Here is a 22,405-nt window from a genome sequence, read left to right on the forward strand (position 1 = left end):
TACCCCTGTAAATTAAACCATAGTAAACATTCTTTAACCTACGGAAATCCACATAACCATACAACTTTACTAAAGAAGCAGTAGAAAATTAAAAATAATTAGAAAAGTTCTTAACAGACTTACGGTCACGTGAACATTTTAATATGAAAAGTTCGAAGTTATTTTAAGATTAGATTCGTTTCCTGATTAAAGTTTTTTTTACAACTATATGACTCATCTAGTACAATTTCAATATCGCACCTGCTACCTGACTTTAGTAATCTTTTTGACTAACCTGGTACATAATAACTACTCTATCTATATCTAGGTATTCTAATGTTTTAAACATTTTATGGTTTCATACATTGTTGAAATGGTATTTTCAATGTAAAACGAAGCCTTACCCACGCATTATTCACTACCATATTTATGTGTGTCAAGTGTCTACCGACGAAGGCGACAGCAAGTCGTTTATAGAGTTTACCTTTTATAAAGTTTCACCACATAAACTGTGTGAAATGTTACTTGCATTGAAGTTCATAAGAAAGTCTATGTATAAACTACCATATTCACTCACCTTAGAATTAAGTATATTTTCGTAACAATAATAAACTACATTTAAGTTCTGTTGAATTTTCCTGTGACCTTCCTCAGTTATAAAGTAAACTATAAAATATTTTCATGTCATCTGAATATAAACCGTTTGACCTTCGTAGTAACGCGCTTTAGTACAATCCTGCGTGAGGAGGCGATTATTAGTAAGTGGGACTTATCACTGTATCTTGTTACTTGTTTTATATGACTTGTTACTATAATCTGATTGAGTGCTGAATTAAACTAGTTTAGCTTAGCCAGTTTAGCACTGGTTTCCCTCTAACAACAACAAACAAATCGCGATGGATTGAACTAACATAATTCTCATACTTTCACGAGTTCCCCGTCAGCCTACTATGTAGCGCACATGTATTTACAAGCATTAAAATTGATTTAAGTATCTTTACTAGTTGTTAAGTATCAATAGTATATATTCAGAGTCTGAGTAATTTATTAACTTTTTATGAATTGTCAATTTTTATATTATAACATAATACATGGTAAACTAGGAAGTACATTTAATCGTCAAAGTATTTTTGAACCTCGGATAAGTCTGTACCATAACATCGCAGAACTACCCCGTTGGATTAGAGTAAGGTCAATAAGTATGCATACCGTTATCCATATATCCGTTCCTGTATTGCGTCAACAACATTATTTAAAGCTGTTGTTTATTTATATCTACTGAACTCGCATCGTTTCGCATAGGCCCGGTCTAATTTCCGTTCCCATAGCATTTTCACTATGAAAAATGTAAAAAACAACTTTTAACTTTGTGTAAAGAGTACAATATATTGACTACTTCTTTGCAGAAATAAACGTACCGTAGCGGATTGTTTAAATATAAAGATTCTATAATTAGGTATTGGTAGCTTTTACTCGTTTTAAAATAAATATGGCGTACTTCCTCTCCATAAACTACTTTTAAATAAAAGTGTACAACAATTACAATGACTACTACAAACTTTGGCGAAATTATATTGACTATTTCCATCAACCATTTAAAAAGTATTGTCTTAATCAACATTATTACGGAATAACATACAATAACATAGGTATCGAAAAATATTGACATTAAATAAATCGTTAAGTTTCCTCTTTTTGCTACATGCGTAATCAAAGCATGTTAAATTAATTTTAGTGTTACGCGACATTTTTCGAACAGAAACGAAAATATAGACTCTTTGGAAGTTGTTTGCTGAGCTGGAAGATGAATTTAAGAACCAAATTAATGTAGTCAGGCGGAGGAAAATCAGTCCAAATCAGTGAAAATAAAAGTTACTATATTTCAATATAAATGTAATATAGAAATCGGTTAAAATAGTGCTCTTTAAGCACTGAATCAGATGAGATTCAGTATTAACAAATAAGTGAATGCATTCAGTAACCACACGAGGATTACAAATTCCTAAGCATTGTACTCCAAATTAAATGTTTCCCAGATATTTGCCAATAAAAAATCCTGTCTAATACATTGAGGCATTTTTACAGACATCGATCGATAAGTAAAGTGAACTTTTCCTCTCGTATTTTTTGCTGGAAACCGGTTTGAAGCGTATCATCAGCATAGCATCTGCTATGATGTTATGGCTTCACCTACTGTAAATGTATTATTATGTATATTATGAAGATGTAAAGGTATTCGTAGTACACTTATTCTTTTGTTATTTTTTCATTAAAACTATTATTGTATTTGCTACTTACTCGCTTCTTGTGGCTTGGCGGCAAAATTGCTGCCGGTGCAGTCTAAAAATTAAAAAACATTATGGTAGTAGTAATCAGTTATTAGAACTATACAAAGATATTTATGGGATAAGAGATATAACATCATTAAATACGCGGGAAATATATTCAAGAGCAAGAAATCAGTGAATTGAACATAATATCTACATTTCAATATCTATTTGAGAACAATCTTATTGAAAGGAACTTATTGAGCTAGCGCGCTAACTACTTAGTTGAAAAGTATTTTTGTAACGGAATTTTACAATGTTGTTATTAAATTTTAACTAAAGAACTCTGGCAGTTATACATAACATATTATATTAATTCGTTTTGATAGATATATACGCAAACTAGTAGATTAATCGTACTACACGTTAGGTACTTCCTGGCGAACGAACATGTTAATTAAAGCGAATGAAACGGCTCGTTTAACAGACAACGAAATAATAATACGAAGTTAATTAGTTTCTTTAACAGCAGAACAAAGTTGTAAATTATTGTGTACCGAATTATCATGAATGTATCACTGTCCTGTATCGCTTGGCACTCCCACACATCTCAAAATATATTAACCTTTCATTTCACCCGGCGGAAGGTTTGAATATAAATGGCAAAACTTCAGGAATGTACGTCGCATCTCAATCGACAATGCGTACAATGACCTTGACTTGTGAACAACTCTGACGCCCGTAGTAATCGTCGACCTTGAACGAATTCCAACAAATTACTGCTGCGAACATTGTTTGATAATTATTTCAAACTATAATCATTGAATCTATTCTATTGCGAACAATAATAAAATTATTTTGCTTAGGTACATATTATTAATTAAAACTCTAAAGTCTATTATAAATACTGAACTGTCTTCTCCATTTCTTTGAGCTATTTTTATGCTATAATAGTACTAGCATATAATATTTATATGCTATATAATTAATACTCCAAGAATAGAAAATGTAAATTTTAGTATTACTGCTGTTTTAATTTCCATGAATAAAGGTTTAGTAAATATAAACACAGTGATAGTAAATGGTGGAATATAATTTTGGCTCTGTTTGTTTGATTTGGAACATTATCAAGAAACATTCCACTATAAAAAGCAACTAAAAAACTTATATTCTTTCCTGTATAAAAGAAATACAGTTACGTCAACTAATAACAAATTGAATTCTTCACAATATATACTCACAATATATAATCAGGAAACTCGAAAAATAGAATTAATTAGAGAACATGGACAATTTATAATATTGCATGCTTAATACTGCAAAGACAAGAATCTGAGTTGAAGATGTCTATTTAAATTCACGAAAATTGTTTTGTAGCAACACAATCATAGTGATTCGGCTAGACACATTCTAAATTTTTAACACTATGCAACATCGAAAGGTGCACACGAATAGAAAGTTTATTTATAATGTTATTTATATCTAAATAGAAAAGCTATTTCTTTACGTTTTCGTTAAAGAAATGAATTTGAATATTAAATATTATGATTTATCCCCTTGATGATCGGAAATTATAAATTCCCTTCCATCATGGGATAAATATTTTCGTTGGAATTTCTGAGTTACAGATAAACCGTTAAAGTAGAAAATCACAGAAATTTCATGAAAAAATAACTTCACTTACAATGTGCATGGATCAAAATATTGTGTTATTCTATCACAATTTAAGTTTTATAATATATATATAAAGATTCTTGTACTATTCTCCTCTGCTTACATAATCTATTGCGGGTGACACTGACATTCGCTTTTACGTAGGATAATTATTTCATTACGCAATGTTTTTCAACCGAGACTAGTAAATATTTTTTAAATTATTATTTTCATGATAACAATAGAATAATAGTTACATTTTGTTCAGTTTAGTAATGCCTTTTTATTAAAGAGAAATTGTTTAGAAACAAAATATCAATCATATCATTTTTATGTACCCATATGCATGCTACACTTAGCATGCATCAGTATTTATACGCCTCAGTTTTTAAATATGCGAATCCATATTTTTATTTTAGTGAATATAACAATTGTTCTTACTGTTTTTTAGGAATTTGTACTATTTATACTTTTTCTAAGCATTTATAATAGTATTTCGAGCCACATGCTTAATAAACTTTTTAATAACATATGTCTTTTCTGAGTCTACAAGTCGTCCATAACTATTGCCTATATAGAAAAAGAGAAATAGGTACAGGTTTATTTTTATTATCATTCTAAGAAAAATACTATAAATAACAATTAATAATCGTAACGTTACTTCGTAACGTGTAATGTACGCATTTTCAAAAAGTAAGCAAACGTTACAAATCTGTCAGTTTCGTCAAAAAGTTGAGCTACAGTTCATGAGTTACAACTACTAATGTATAAAAATAAATAGAACCGGTAATGTGAGAGTCGGTTTCCACACCGAGTTTCCCAAACAAATATTAATTAAACTGGTTTACATGTTATTTATATGATAATTCATTTAAGTGGGTACAAAATTACAAACGTCTGAATATATAAATACACCCCTTTCATATAATGAGCTGGTATTTAAATAATAATTTAATAATTAACGTGCATTTCAGATATCGGGCAAAGAAGGTATTAAATACTTTGCATAGTAATTTATTTCCTTTAAATTCCCAATAACAATGTATAAAAAATTTTTAAATCGGCAGCATTAATATTTTCCTGAAATGTAAATCCAATATTTTACTATTAAAGAACTAGTTTATAACGATACTTTAGCGTTATTAAAACTTATGTAGAAGCTTATGACCAGGTCCACCAATGCTTAATCCTTAATATAATATTATAAATCTGAAAGTAGGAATTTGTTACGCTTTCACGCAAAAAGTACAGAACCGATCATCATGAAATGTTGTAAACATGTTCTTGGCGGTATTAATGAACGTAGGATAATTTTTATTAAAAACGCTAGTAAAAGCTAGTATTAAATAGATATTACATCATATACGGGATTCATACCACATTTGTAGAATTATAATCTTCAATTTTCAAATCTACTTTGATAGTTGTAATATCATTGTAAGATGTTTTAAACTGAGTCACTTGACTAGTTAGGGCATCAATTAATATTAAACCACAATTATGTAACTCGACTACCGATCACTAATGATACTGTTATTATTTTACATTTATCCGATGAACTCGTTAGACCTACCGGTTATTGTATAAAACTTATATAAGAAACATTAATATTGTACCTTACTGTAGTTATTTATTAACTATGTCATTAATCTAATTACAAAATAACCGTTATTTTAATAAAAATAAATCTACATGTAAATTAGAGGCTACGTCTAAGTGCTTATAACTTTGTAAGTTTTGTACATATTTACGTAATACATAACCTACTCTAGAATACTATAGAATAACAATATACCTTTCAAATAGTCATAGAATTACTTGAAACAGTGCTTTTATTGTAGATTATATTTTCCCCAACAAAATCGTCTCTATCTCCCATCTCTATTTTAATATTAATAGTAGATATTAATATTAATATTAGACTAATTTTATGAAGAGATACGGCGAATGTTGTTGATAAATATAACGTAAATCTATACTGATTAAAATTTTATAAAAAGTAGACTACCTATAAACGTCTTTTAACTATCGAGTTAGTAATAATAGGACAAAAAAAAGTAATAGTAAAATATATTTATTCAACAAATGATGTTATGAATAGATTTTAGAATATTTTCTATAAGTTAACAGTTCTACAAATATTTATTAACTGTAATATAATCAGTATGAGACATAACCACTAATGACTGCAAAATAATCATTAACATCTGGTCATATTTGGTAAAAGTAAAAAAAATATTAACCACTAGGGTGAATATAAATATAGGTGTACAACAAACAATACGCATGTATTACCATTATATAAACTTTGGGAAAGAAATTATCGAAATGATTGTGGACATTATTAAAACCGTTGCGTGCTTTATAAGCAAGCAGACACGGACAGTTTTATTACTATTTATAGATTTTAATAAAAATACATCGTATATAATGAATTAGAACTTTAATTAATGCAAATTTCACCATTATTATTACAAGGGTTGTAGGGCAATGTATTCGTGACCACGAATCGTTCACTGAGGTTTTGTATTGTTTTTTTTACTATTTAACAGTCACGCAATGGTCAAGGTCACGGCTATTAGAGCTTACTTTCTTCTAGTTTATCCATCCGACTTTATACCATCATCGTATCTTACAAGATTTAGTTTGATCCTACTAGAGATTACTACTACATCAAATAATTTATCGACTATAAATATTCCCAAAAATCAACCTCGAAGTTACTTCGATCGTTTAATAAAACAAAACATTTCACAAATCAGCCGTTAGCGCTTAGCTACACGATCGATGGTTAACAATTTGATTTCTGTTTGGTTAAAAAGCTATGAAATACAATGGAAGTGCACACACGAATAACTCGGCTGTCCTGTCCTAGTCATTAAATACCGTACATATTGACTAACAATGACTACATAGTCTACTTTAATTTTCAAACGACGGGTGAACTGTTTCGTAGGTAAAGCACTTAAGTTGAGTTAATGGCCATAGTTTTTCAGCGTTAATCCTAGAAAATAAAATTTTAATGGGGTAAATTTAAGAATATATAAAAAAGATACAGCTAAACTAAATACATAATATTTAATAAATGTGCATTATCTGTTTACTGATTCTTACACTAAAAAACTTATTGATCGAAATTACAGAGTAATTTTGCAATATTACTTACTTTTAAAAATTACATTACTTTTGTATTGAATGAACTTGCCAATGGTATATTTTATTCTTACTTGATTAGTGTAGCCCACAACACAAAAATGGATTGAATCATAATCAATATCACAATTAGATTTAAAAGTAAACCTTAACTTTGTTTTCCGTGTGGTTGACATAATATGGTTGGTTGTCATATTGTATTTTTATCTATCACAACAACGTAATTCGATGGAATAACATGACTCACCGTCATAGCGAGCAATAATGAACTCCCACATAGTGGGTGTATGCTGAGTCATTCCAAGTATACATTAAATACAATCAATAGAAGATCAAAGTGTCTAGCTATAAATTATTCTATTTATTGCTAATATAAATTCCTGCATTCCACTGATAGTGATGTGAAAAGTTCAGAAAGATAAGTGTATCAGATCTGTAATAGCTAATCTGATAAAACTTAATACATTTTATATGTACCTACTGATAAATATTTTTAGACGGAGTACTCGTAGAAAGTGTCATAAAAAAAAGAAAATATCACAAAGTAATGGGAAATCTATTCATAACCTCAATGTTTAAAATAACTTAACTGAAGGAGAACAGGAATTTGAAAACTTTGTTTTATATATTACATCTTCGAGTCAAGCATGGATTTAGTACGAAGGATTCAAAATATGTTAACAAAAGAAACTTATTCAATATTTCATAAATACCAACATGGGCTCACAAGTGACAACTTTTATTCTATTCTTTAGAAGTTTCTCTTGTACTACTTTATAATATTTTTAGATAACTTTGCCTCGTTTATTCATGCGACGGAACTTGCAAGCTGTGTTCTGGTTTAAAGGATGATATATAGCAATTATTTTACTTGGCTCGTAGGCATGGACACCTCAGTCCTTAGGTATAGCAACACAAAAATAAGCACCACGGTCATGTGAATCGTGATTTGAATGGTTATTAGATATATCTTTGGCGAAGGCTAGAAATTTTCTTCAAATGGGTCAACTTGTTCACCATTACTATTAATTTCAAAAAGTATTTAACTAAATCCTAAACTAATATATGTACGGAGACTCACCGTAGCAGTCTTTCATGTCTCTCTCTATCGTAAGAGGCCAGGTAGTCATCAGCGATGGCATGGTGCAGCGGCCCGTGGATCGGCGTCGGCGGGTACCGCTGCTTCCAGAGCAGCTCGTTGGGGTACAGCGTCGGCGGTGGCGGTGGCAAGTGCAGTAGGGGCGGAGGAGGGCCGCCGCCATACCCGTGCGCCATGCCGCGCCACTCCCGCTCCTCGACCGAGCTCGCCGACCCTCCCGACCGCACACCGCTCACGCCCGAGTCGGACCTCTCGTCCGCATCGCGCGCGCACACTATCACACAGTCGTCCTCCTCGGAGGCCACGGCGCTGGCAACACCATCCGCGCCTGCACCACCACTCACTTCACTCCTCACTTCACCTTCACTATTGGCGCACACTTCGAGCTTCACTTCCTCCTGTTTCACACACTTGTCGTTTTCGTCACTGACCCCGACAACATCACTCGCACTCACACTTACAGCAACACCTGTAACAATATAAAAAAAATAATTAATACATTTAGTTCTACAAAATAGGAATAGTTACATATAGAATCCCATTCAATTAGATAAAAAATTCGTGAACGAAGTATGAAAAAGCAGTTTTACTTTTTTACTATACATTAAGCACAGAGTAGTCAGACGTTTGTGAGGGTTGTCTTCATTTGTATTCACTTTTATGCAACAGTAATTATCTACATTTATAAGTATTTAGCTAAAATTTTAAAAGAACCCACAATTATTAGGCTAATCAACCGCATGAGTCAAAAGTCACATTGTTTATATGGATTGACTCAAAAAGCACTAACCGCAAATGCCTAAACAATTGAATAAATATGCTTCAATTAAAATTGTGACGTCAATTTTAGCATCTATCAACACATTTGGGATGACGCCAATACAAGCTCATTCACACCACACACAGTACGTCGTTGGCAAAATAAATATACATATTTCGTACGTAAATACACGAACAAATTCACATGTGTGTGAATAATTTATTACTGTTCAATTTACCTTTTTAACGCTCTCTCCATAAATACGTAATATATTGCAACACCGTATTTTAACATTATTTGATACTTTAAATTAAATATTAACACGACGTAAAACATCGACAAGAATAAAAATGTCTTCAACCTTCCAAACCCTTTTATAAACACAATAGTGTAAAAATGCTCTTAGCATTCTATGGCTGCCACTATCATTCATCTCTTGCCCCTTTTACCATAAAGAGAGCGCCTAACGAATATATTACTCGCTTGGTCTCTAGACGTTATTAATACATAATAAAACTGTCCAAAAAATTGTGTTACTAGTTATTTCAAAAGGAAACTGGAGGAATTAAAAACCATGATATGTGAGGGCACGTCGGCAGACCTGTCCGGTAGTTTGTGAATGACGGGCTGGAAGTCGGCCAAACAGCTCAGCGCCAAATCTCGATGGCACGGGGTTGGCGCGTAACCAGAATGAGGGCAATGTGACAAAAGCGCGGATATGTCGCCTCACGCATACTTTATTGTGGATGACGTAACCCTCAGTTATATACCTCGTTCAGACTACTTTAATAGTGCAAACAAGTGATGAATAATTTAGTACGAACTAAACTCTATACCACTAAAATCGAGTAAGCGTTATTTAATCGCATTTTGCAATAAATATTCGCCATTCAATGAACCACATGCAGAACGAGGTTTAAATTTAGTACGATTCGACCGCTAAATCCGTATGAAATGTGTTCGTTTTTCTTAATATAGAAAAAGTAGTACAAGTAGGTAGTGTAAGTGGATTATAATAGAAATACGCATTAAATAACAACGTACAAAAATAAAATTATACGTAATTAAATATCTAATCAACGAGACAGTAAAATATGAACTGGATATGAAAGATTATCACCAAGATTACACAAAAAGAATTATCAAAGTCAAATTTATATTTAACAAAACACTGAAAACGAAATATAATGATGACGATGTATTATTTTAAGTTATCATTAAGGGACGAGGTAATCAACATAAGTATCACGATATCGTTATCGTACATATGTATACTGTATATAAAAGTATCATACAAAAAAGGAAGTTCACAAAATTCTCTACAGTAAAACACAATTACCCTGGTTCAATACATAATTCATTATTTGAGACCGATACAAAAAGATTCTTATATCCCAAGTGTCATATCACATTCATTCATTCTTTGTGTCTTGTGTGACCGTTCATTTTCGGACTAATTATTCTGTTAGTAACATCACCCTTTTTCCTTCTGAAAATGTACACATAACAAGACACCTTTCACTCATTTCATCTCATTCCTAATATCGCTCGATTATGCTACTTTTTTCTAGCTAACCTCGTCGGCCCACATTGTAAAACGATATGACTATTCAAATCGAATATTCAACCCGATGCTCAGGCATACCAATGACGTGTTTGCGTGTCGAATTAACTACAACAGAATTTTAATGAGAGTGTTTTCCATCGAATTCTCTATTGTATAATTATTTGTTTATAAATAGACTCCAAACCAATAGCTATTTATGTAAATTCAAATTCAATTCAAATTAGCAAATACTCCCAAAAGCGATTCATTTCTATTGTCTTAATTGTCGATTTAAATTAATAAAATTCAATGCACCAAATATCAACACAGAGTGCCACTTAAGTGCAATTTATTCAACCGTTAACAATACAATAAAACCGGTTCAGTTTTACAAGTCGGATATATGCCGAAACCTTGGCATACTGGATAAGTTAATAAGTAAAATAATAACCCGTTTATTTCAATAAAATGAACAGTTAAAAAGAAGCACTGCATAAAAGGACCAAATTCCGAATATTTCCACATTGTCAACATTACCTAACCCAGATGACTTATGACCGTTATGTATTTTTAAATTAAATTGTCCATATCTATACAAGATCTCATTTGATAACTACGTATATAAAGAAGAAATTTAACATCTGTAAATACAATGTTCAAAGAATACGAGACAAAGAGAAAACAAACTCGTATCTTTACAAACAAACGACTATTGAGGGAATGTAAACAAAAGATACGAGACAATGCAACAGTGATCAGAGGGCGGGGACAATGGGGCAACAAATAACTCCACAGGAAAGTGCGGCAACGTTGCAGCCAAGTCACGACAACGCCTGATTGACAAGACAAACGTCGGGAACTCGGGCCCTAACCGCTGAGAGAAGATTTCATTAGATAGAAAGAAAGAGCAAAAAGTTGACACATAGACGGCGAACGCGGCGGGCGCCGTAGCACGCCGCACTGTCAGCCGTAAATCCTGACCACGAACAAGGTTTGAATAATTCATGAAGGGCGGGCTCGGGCCGCCGTAAGTAGCTATTGCACTAAACACTGTAACATAAAGTTATATATCGATCGACTCGACTCAGCATAAACTATGTAAATAAATTCATAGTGTAACCGTAAAGTAGGCGAGTTCCAATAAATACCAAATTCGTGGAAAACTAGCATAATAAACCAAAGCAACTGTGCAAATAACCTATTGTTTGAATTTTATTATCACCGCAACACAATATATATACACAAACGAGTGGTATGAATTCATTTTAAAAGGCATGTCGTTTAACGTATTATTAGTGAGTTACCATAAACAGTTGAATTCGAGTAAGTACAGACACATTTCCACACGCAAACACTACAATAAATAGGTAGATATCACGTCAATTCGTCAGTATGAAACATGCAGTCCAAACAAAGCAAGTCTATTATAATACTCTACCCTATTACTTTAGATGAGGTCATGAGGTTGAAATCATTTAAACCGATTTTATGGGCTCAAAGAACTTGCTCTGTAAAGGAAGTTGAGTGAGCGAGCGCGTGACTAAAACCGATCAATCAAACCATTTGAATATTCAACGAGCTCACGACTATCGAATGTACGTGCCAGTGCAGAGAATACTGCTTTTACTAGACTGATAATGTGCCTAATTTTAACCACGTAGATATTTTCCCATAAGCGGATTTTGAACATTTAATAATCTATTTGGACTATGGAACGATAGCATATATGATCAATAATAATAGATAAACAATGCAATACAATTATAAAGCAATAATAATAATAAGAACGAGACTCATTAACCAGTTGCTATGTTATCCGAGCATGTTTGTCGAGTGGAAGCAAGCTATCTCGTTAAAGGCAGTAGAGCGTGTCGAGTCGCCAACCGTGTAATGAAACGCTTCCACTAGGACAATAACCGTTAATGGACATTTAGTAGTGACAAAGCTTTCTCTATACTCTATACTGTCATAAAGTAATTATCTCAACCATACGTTGCGTAACATGCCAGTGCAAGATTGCCGTAATTTGATAAAAACTGTACATGTAGGTAGACATGCCGCAAACCTCTCAGTCTCGCTTTCTATATTGTGTGCAGAAATTTATTTAACATCGTACCATATTCGCTTTTAATTGCGTTTTACATCTACAAGATCCGACTTGCTTTTCATACACTATTTAAAACGATTAAACGTAAAAGAAGTCAGGGGTCATCTATCTCGATGGGTAAGGTGATCGTGATTACAAAATTCAGCCACCTTGAGGATATAGTGTTGTGCGGTATCACGACCGAGACCGCGTGCAGTAAATTGCGCAATGTGTTATTGAAGGCACGGAGGCGAGCGAGCAGCAATCTCCCTGCCATCTCACGACATCTCCCGAACGGTCGTGACTGGAAGACTTGATTCCCTCCCGACAACGACTAACGTACACATAAGCCTCGTTTACATTCCCATCATGTGCCCTATGGCCCCTATATACAATTACGTTACTTTTATTCCAATATCATATTTCACCTACCTAAATATTACCCTGTGCAAAGTATAAATGAAATAATGGTGCTGCACTGTATGAACGTGAACAAATCCTATATATTTTTATGCATATTTACTTTGTTTCCAATTGTGTCTGTTATTAGTAGTTTCCTTTGTTTCGTTTTTTATATATAACGTAGGAAATTGTATATAAATGTAGTAGATATGTGTAATTGTTTTCTGACACGAGTCATATATGACAATAACAATTCAGATATTATTTAAATTTATTTATACGAGTTCAACATAGGTGACTAACATTCAAGCTAAGTAAATAGAGACGACAATTAATTTAAATACAATAATCAAGTATAAAACCTAATTAGTAATATAACAATATATAAACAATAATCGACTTAAATTAGAACGAACACGACATGGTCCGTTTTAAACACAATAAACAATGGAACGATAACCGTGCGATTACGATAACAAATCAGATTACGCGGTAACAATGCAGCAATGAGCGCGCTCGAAATGCATTCCTACGATAATACCTACGAGGTGATATCAAAGGTCATGCCATACTTAACTGTAGTAAAGGTGCCGTCATTTGGCCCAGATTACATGTGTTTTAAATATAGACAGCGTACCAACCAACATGGCAACTATTGACACCTACTTCTCATATGAACTTACATATTATTATAATTGCTCTATAAACGCCCACAAAAATAGATGGAGTATAGACATGAAATATAGCGTATAGGTACACATGTAATACAAATAGAGGAAGATAGGCAGGTAGAGATATGGACCTACCCAATAGAAGAAATAATTCTCTACAATATTTTTTACATTTACGCAATACATATTCTGTAAAAATCGCTGTTATTTGAAGGTTTTATTACTTAATGCTTTGTATACTGTATTTACTTGTTAAATACTTATTTTACGCCGTTTTGGTACCATTCCAATATAACGATTATTTTAAATGTAAAAATTTGAAATTCAGTCACTTTAGGCAGTTATCTATATAAGAATATCATAAGATCTGCCTCCTTAGGTATAATTAAGAACATATTGTTTATATAAAGTCGAACTAGAGGTAGGTAGATAAGATTAGAAGATTGAAACAAGAGTGTTAGATTTTATGTATGTAATTTAAGTGTAAAATAATGATAATTTATGTAATTTTCAAAGCTAGAATGTACCTACTCGATTACTTATTATTTGTAATACATTAAGGGGCAAATTGTTATTTCCTACTGTACCTAATAGGTATCTACAGAGTAGGTACATACATAAATACCAATTTTTATCATAAAATGTCCGCACTAATAAGAGAAAACTGCTTAATTACTGTAGGTCGGCAGTTGGTTATTAAACCGATCACGTCTGTACCTACCTACCTAATTATGTATTTACAAATTCCCTTTGTTTGGAAACAAATCCATATGTATGTAGTTTAATATACTGTTGAGATGTGAAATCCAATTAACTTAACGGTAAAAAAGGACATTAACTAAAATTAATTTAACGGTAAAAAAGGACATTAACTGTTAACCTTTTAAACAATTCTTTGTTCACAAGATTAATAACGGAAGTCTCTAATTTTTCATATTAACTAGGTAACTTATCATGCACGTTATACTAGAAATGAATAGATATTAGATTAAATACTCACTCTTCGAACAGTTTAGATCGACAAAAAATGTATGATGTGCGAAACAGTTTCACGTAAGTATAAATATATCCAATCACTTCTCACAAATTATCAGCATACTGTTTATTTCAGTCACCAGGTCAACTCACTATCACAGATCACAAGTAAATCTGGAAATCCAATGTTCAAAACTTCTTACAAATCCTTTAGAACTCTTCTTTTATACGATAATAAAAACAAATTCAATCACAATTAATTATACGCATGAAATAAATTACTCCAGTTGGCTGTGCTTGCAAAATACCTAACTATTACTACCTATATAGAGTGACTAACGACCATGTCAAAAGATTTCGATGCGAATAGTGCACAAACGTATGTAAGGTTCAATAGCGCACAAAGAACTGAAACGCGGGGGGAAGTGACGGTCGGACGAAAGGGGACGGGGGGAGGCGGTAACGCCAGTCTCGCGACGTCGACGTAGCAGGCAACGTAGCAACAAGTGAACGGCAGCGCGGGTGTGAAGTGAGGGTGAGAAGAGTTATCAGGGAGGTTCCCCCCGCGCATACAAAGACCGCGCAGCGCTGAGCGCACCTGATGGCAATGTATGCAGTTTAGCTCTATGTATGCAGGACTTGACTAGTGCCACAGATTATACACACACAGTATACGAACACGAACTATAGGTTATTAAATTACAACAGGAAGGGCAGATGTCGATAATCACGATGCGCAACAAGCGTGTCACGCTATTACAACATTGGTAAACATGATAATGAAGCAAAAAATAACATTAGTGTAACTGAATAATGCATTAGGTAGGTATTTTGTTATCTTATACTAAAGGAAACGAGTAGGTTTAAATAATAATAGTTGTATTGTAATTGGTATTTAATAGGTAGGCATGTAATCTTTGCAAGTACCTATACCTACTTATTAGTAAATAAGTATCTAAGTATTTTCCTAAATTGCATACCTACGTACACTAACAGTATACGCTGGCCTGGGATAGTATATCATGGTAAGATGTCTTTAATCAATTCAAGAGTATTTTTATCAGAAGGTTACCCCTAATTATTTTTATGTCTCGCAATTTCGCGTGTGAATAGAATAACAAATAATTGTCGATCGTTGACCAACATACCGAGCGAATTTTATACAACGGGCTAACAATTTGGCAACAAGCCAACTATTCGTGACAAGCCATTCGTTCTGTTCAGTTTTATAAATAACACAAAGAGTCCATACATACTTGTATGCATTGATGTTCGCTCGTTACGGTAAGGATCGTAAACTTATCTGGGTTTTGGAATTTGACTTCATAAATTACGGCATATTCCATACATTTTAAACATCAACAATTTACATAACATGTTTTATAAAATGTTATTAAAGCCCTAACTATGTGCCAATTATATTAATCAACGCTTTATTATATTCGAATTCTATCGACACGCGACACTAAGCATCTGAATGACTTTATTTATTTTACTAACCTAACCTATCAATATGGATGCTTAAAGATAAGAAAACTACGAAAAACATGATACAATTCCGTATTGAATAATGAAAAATGTAGAAATATAACAAAAACTGATAAATTCGATTGTCAGATGGCGAACCATATAAAAAGTTAATTAGTTTTTTTTGTTAAGTAGTTCAGACATTTACAATGAGTACCTATCGTGTTTTTGTTGCCTTGCTCCGTCATGCGGGCAAGCGGATACCTAACTAAGTAAATAGGCAGGCAAAACCCGTTTGCAATTTTAATAAAAACAACCAAAGAGGTCACATACCTTGTTTTGGCCTTGCGCTAATCGAGTTAGCCGTTACACGCGAATAACTAACGCTATGTAATTTGCACAATACAGTGAAAAAAGTACCCGTCCCTAGTCCAGCCACTCAGGCGAGACTTCTTTGTATGAAATTGTATTGCGTTCTTTTTCTATTACGACCTTTAAATGTACCAAATAATAATAATAAAAGATAACATAAATACCTATTCGCGTATCTTAAGTCAATGGAGGTGATAGGTATGTACATATGCACCTAACATGTTTCGTGGAATTTTTGTTGTGTTAATAATAGATCCAAATATGATATTACCCGCTTTTCAAACAATGGTTCTCGTTATACATTAGATAAGTTAGATAGCACGAGGTGAGGTATTTATTGATAAGAAACACAAACACCGGCAGTCGATAACCTGGTTGCAGTTAGTGATAAAGTACTTATCATCGTAACCGCAGTTGTACGGTGTAATCTTTTATAATAATAAATGGATAGCTTTGTATCTTCCTGTCATAAAAGTATGTTTAATATTAGGTACATTTATTTCTTAACTATTTAATGCTTGGCATCGTGTTATTTAGAGTAGATATTTAATATAGTACAGAAAGGAATAATCTATACTAATAATGTACTCCAAAATATAAATTACAGTAAAATAATCAGCCAAATTCCAGGCTAGAAAAAAAACGCAAGAAATAAAATAAATTACAATATTAATGTAATTTATCTATCACAAAAGACCAACTGATTTTTAGTCTCACAAACAAAGTAATTAACAGATTTTTTTAATAGAGTACACCTAATTACATTCCGATTTTTATTACTTCCTATTCCATGAAGAATTTTCCACATGAAAAGCAGTTATTAAAAGTTAATTTATCAGCAATAAACATTAGTGTCTGACCTCTTTGATAATATAATCTTAAGTTAATAAATACGTCATAACTCAAGTATAAAACGGATATTAGTTTGAGAATAATTAATAAACAAACATTCATAAGTATAAACCGTCTTTGTGTGACATAGATAACGTTATCAGTTTTTATCGTGTCAAAGAAAGGCATTGTTGAATGTTTCCGACGCTGAAATCTTATTTACCTTGATATTTGTTCATTTCCGAAGCCAAGTTGCGTGGGAGAATTTACATATAGGTAAGTTATTTACAACGCGGAGGGTTGGTTTCCAAGTTTTCCCCATAAAATATGTATACGTTGACCTTGTACGGACTGCCTACTCATGTCATGATTACGCGCCTCTATACACGGATATCGAATAAAGTTTTTCTATTCAATGTTAGGTCTTAACTGAAAATACATATTTTTAATAAGTAGATTAGCTATCTACCTACTTAAATGAAAAAAAAAATAGATTAGTATTATTTAGTTAATGATAACGACTAATGAAATATACATTGTTTTTATTTTTTTATTCTAGATTAGATGAGTATCAATGTAAATAGGTATTACAGGTATATCTTACGAACAAAGTAGTATAAGGAGTTGAAGTAAAAAATGATACGCGATGTACTGTTTAGATACCTACTGTAATCGCATCTTGCAATAATATTGTGTTACTTTATAATTGTTTCCTTATCTATGTATATTTTAAGTGACTAATAGACTGAAGTATGTGATGTCAATAATGTACAGGATAACATATTTACCCGAGGTAAACTTTGTAGTGTAACGTATTAAGGTCTATCTCACCTATTTCATCCACCAAACAGCTTACTTTGTAGTTGTGTTTCGGTGAAGGATAATATTAAACGGTGAAATTACAGGATTAGAGGCATCACATTTTAGGCCTGTGGAATGGGAACGAATGAGTCGTATCACATGCGTCACATGTTAACTTAATAACAGTGCTGTTCATGTATCTAGGCGACCGTGAGGTTAAATATGGGCTTGTTTGCATGCTGTTTTAGTTACATAAAAAACGTTATAACCATTATGTATATTAATAGTAATATAAAAAAGAAGAATTTATGTTAAACTTACAATACTTGTCGTACTAGTATCAGTACACGAGGCGAGAACAATGAGTTATTCATTCCACGTTATCGATAGCTTACACAGCTGCGGGCGGGCGAGCCGTAAACTCGTTAGATATTACGATTAAATTAATTCGTCGTTAGCACTCGGCCTCTGATGCAATAAATGTGAATCATTATGTTATTTATGAACAACGTAGTAAATGTTAATAAGTAAATTAAATTAATATCACATGGCAAGGCGGGAGAAACGATAACCTCAAACTGTACTGTATCTTTACTTACAATTAGTCAAATATCGTAGTCTAAAGTAAGTGGCGATATTTTCTTAATCTTATTCAACTTCATCTATTTGCTGTTTTCATGCATATGTTTGTAACAGATATATTATGATGGACATCAAATAAACGCCAACGGAGTAATAGTTTCGTCGGACTCCAGATGAAACCGCAACCGGTCAGCAATGTAATGTCAAAAATTACACGACGCAATAAATCGTTGTCTCATAGAGAGTAAACATCGTTGTTTGGCCGCATTCATGCATAATTGATGAGCGTTCGGTTCGGAACAAGCGCGTGGATTCCTGGCGGTCACGACTCGCCTGCGCTGAACGCCTCAGGCAGCCATTTTGTGTAGCCTGCCCGCCCCGGGTGCGCTGCATCGTGAATATTAATACAACCTTTATGATGTACAACTGACTAGCCAAGTCAGATAATAGTTACAATTTATATAGGACTCATATACGCCGTTTGGATCATTTCCGCTCCGCTTGATCGACCACATGTAGCAATCGTGCGTGACACGCTAAGTATCGCAAATAGTCTTCGCTTCAGCACGCAACGAGTAATTAATGCAGAATGATCATTATTCGTTTCTATTGTTATCGACCGAGTAAATAGAGCATTGCGCCGGTGTAGTGTAATACATAATAAAATTAATAGTACAATACGACGTTGGTAACTCTCACGCACGGCCATTGTACCGTGTAATCGTAATCAAAAGCCTTTTCTCTCGGAACGAGCAACTCATCGTTAATAAAGTCATTTCACAACAATTAGTAATAAGAGTATTCCTCTCGACAGGAGTACAATGCGATTCTATTATGAATTTTATCTTTCATTTATATTTTTCAACAATTTTGAATGAGAATGTGTTTGATATTTTAAATTAGGTTGTGGTGTAGCGTAGCACAAATTGTTCAATGTTGTGTATTGAGTGTTTCCTTTCTACGCTTTTGATTTTGCGGTACGTTGTGGTTTAGCCCTAGCCCGGGGCAGCGTTCTCATTACAGATGAAAGTCACTCATCGCCGCCGCCACGAGTTCTAATAATGTGAAATGAAATACCGCGCCCGTTCATCTGGACCACAACCACAAGTCTGTGATGATGCATGGACTACAATTCATGAACACGACATACGAATCCATCAATAGCAATACTATACTATTGATGAGAGTTGCACACAATATACCGACAGATGTAACTATCACTCTAAACATAAACAACAGCAAGAAGATTACAAATCAAACTGTAATAGATCTTGGTTATATCTCACATATTTACTCTTCTATTTCGTTTCACACTTCTAGTCGAAACCATCAGTAAAATGTGCGTATTCCCATAATATTCCATATTGAAGGTGTTAGTCAAACGAGTATAGCAGACAGCTGCTTATACCGACAACTGAACTTCCTGCCTTCCAACGACTCATTGTTACACGCATTACGTAGTTTTTATATCGCATTATTCAAGAGAAGCGTGTGCATTGCCACCTCATACATATGACAATGTTCTTTTTGTTACACGACAACGGCTGAATAACGCTACTACTCTGTGTCATTTTCTTCGGCTGGTGCTTTTTTATTTTGATTGACGTGAAAGATAAAAATTGTAAATATGTTCATTTTGCGAAAAACACAATTCATTAAAACATTTGTAATTTAATTAATAACATTAACAGCGAATAACTATTTCACACTCAGTCTATTGAATCTTAAGTCTTACAGAAGGCTTGAATGAGATAGGTTTTTACACACACGCAGTCCAAACAAATTGTAACGAAGCGCTGGGAATTTGACAAAGGCGTGAGATCAGAAAGTCGTGATCGGTCGCCACTTTTTCTAATCAAACACTTACCATACTGACTCTATTATTTGCTTACACTATTTTTATACATTCATGACGAACAATTTAAACTTTATCTTGTTTTTCCTCCTTATATACAAACAAAAGGAGGCAATAAACATATGAATACATAGTTCTAGTCCAAATCTTTCTCAAAATTATGTATTAACATTTGTAGTTCTTCTACAGCATCTCTTCTATGTTCTCTGCCCTTTGTTCTTTTATTATGTATCCACCTCAACAAAATAAATTGTCCAATCAATTATATTACCAATTCTAATATATCGTGGTAATAGGTAATTAAAACGATCGACATTCACATTCCCTTATATTAAAATCGAATGAATGCAACTGGGTTAACGACAAAATTATAGTTTAAATAATAAAATAAAGTGGCATAAAAGTTGTTTCACATAAATCGCAGTTTAATATCCTCACATCACGACCCAATAATATATCAATTTCAAACAAAAAGTAATGGTATTACGTGTGTCGGCGAGAGCTAGTCGTTCATCACTGTGGGCGGCGGCGCGGCTGGCCGAATCCCCCTATATATTACATGTATTCGGGGTGAATACCGCCTTCGTTTATTCAAAACGGCATATTAAGCCAGTATATCCATAACAGTTAACCACTGATACTGATGGTATTCAATGAATCCTATGATTTGTAAATGGTCAATTTCTAAATCAGTGAACGGCGTAAATCCGTTTTGAAAACGAATAAGTGCACATACGATCGTCATTGCGAGGCACCATCACTGCGTGTACACGTGACTATCTGTATTGATTTGTATGATCTGATTGATGTACCTACGTCAACGAACAACATACATCGATATTTCTTGTTTAAAGAGTAATTATTGACTGCGTATTGATAAGGTAAATAATAATAATAAACATTACTGTATAAATGAGGTTTACAATTTTGTGTAATTCGGACTTCTGAATGCTGAAGTCAATATCTTCATACAACATATGTATTGATATAACGATTTTGTTTTATTTCTGTATAAGAACAAAATATATTACGCGTAATATTTTTTTTATGCAAATAACAAGTTAGTAAAGAAGGGCGTTTAATTTACGAATTTCGTGCCACTGAAAGATTATTGAACTGAGGGTGGTGACAAGAGGAAAATGTCACAATTCAGTCTGCAAAACTGGGCAGCAGGGGAGACATCGGGTGGGCCATCCCTCGCAAACTGCTCGCAGCTTGTTTATGTTGTCGCCCATGAATCGAGGTAAAACCGGGGGCGAAACTTTGATTAGTTATTTTTTTATTTATGATGACAAGAGGCCATTTATTGGTAAGTGTGGCTAACAGTCCCGATATAGACCAAGATTGAAGTGTACATAATTAAAATTTTTCTTCCTTTTTAGGATAATTGTCTTTATTATAGTGGCGGCTTAAAATCACTGTGTGGTTTTAATGATTTGTAAATTTCGTACAAAATTTAGTCATTTTAGAAAAGTGGATAAAAAAATATTTAACTACAAAATAAAAATATATATAATGTATATAGATACATGTATAATAAAAGATCACAAGTAGATTGCTACCTAATATAATACTTCTTAAGGTTATTTACAACTCAATACCCTTGCTCTAAGAACTTCCGCCCCTCAACGGTTGTCATGGAAACGACATCAATACCCACAGAAACCATCCCTTTAGTGACTACAGAAAAAACACCCCACGGAGCAGCTGATTTCATTCATTCCACAATTTGTTTAGTCGTAAATTCGTTCTCTGAATATTTGAACTCGGATAAAACTGTAATAGTATTTTATCGTAAAAGTTATAAATCGTAATAAATTTCGATTGTATACCTAATTAGCTATAAAAGAAACACAGTGAATCAAATTGAAAGGCACTCAATTCGACTTTATCTTACTGTGTATAA

General features: G+C 33.2%; 2 protein-coding genes across 3 annotated transcripts in view; both read right to left on the minus strand.

The window, feature by feature from the left end:
• Positions 1-22,405, minus strand: part of LOC131844980 (uncharacterized) — a 198,535-nt gene that overhangs the window by 45,702 nt on the left and 130,428 nt on the right. The gene's annotated exons all lie outside the window — the stretch shown is intronic.
• Positions 1-22,405, minus strand: part of LOC131844975 (lysine-specific demethylase 3B) — a 184,074-nt gene that overhangs the window by 12,873 nt on the left and 148,796 nt on the right. The window contains exons 9-10 of one of the 2 annotated variants that reach the window (XM_059193980.1): positions 8,134-8,620; positions 2,278-2,319 (exon numbers count right to left, since the gene is read on the minus strand). In XM_059193980.1, coding sequence (XP_059049963.1) covers positions 2,278-2,319; positions 8,134-8,620 — 529 coding nt within the window. The remainder of the gene's footprint in view (positions 1-2,277; positions 2,320-8,133; positions 8,621-22,405) is intronic. The other variant, XM_059193981.1, reaches the window with a different exon arrangement.

This window comes from Achroia grisella, unplaced genomic scaffold (genome assembly GCF_030625045.1).
Source record: "Achroia grisella isolate CSIRO2021 unplaced genomic scaffold, CSIRO_AGI_Agris_v1 utg445, whole genome shotgun sequence".
Lineage (NCBI taxonomy): Eukaryota > Metazoa > Arthropoda > Insecta > Lepidoptera > Pyralidae > Achroia > Achroia grisella.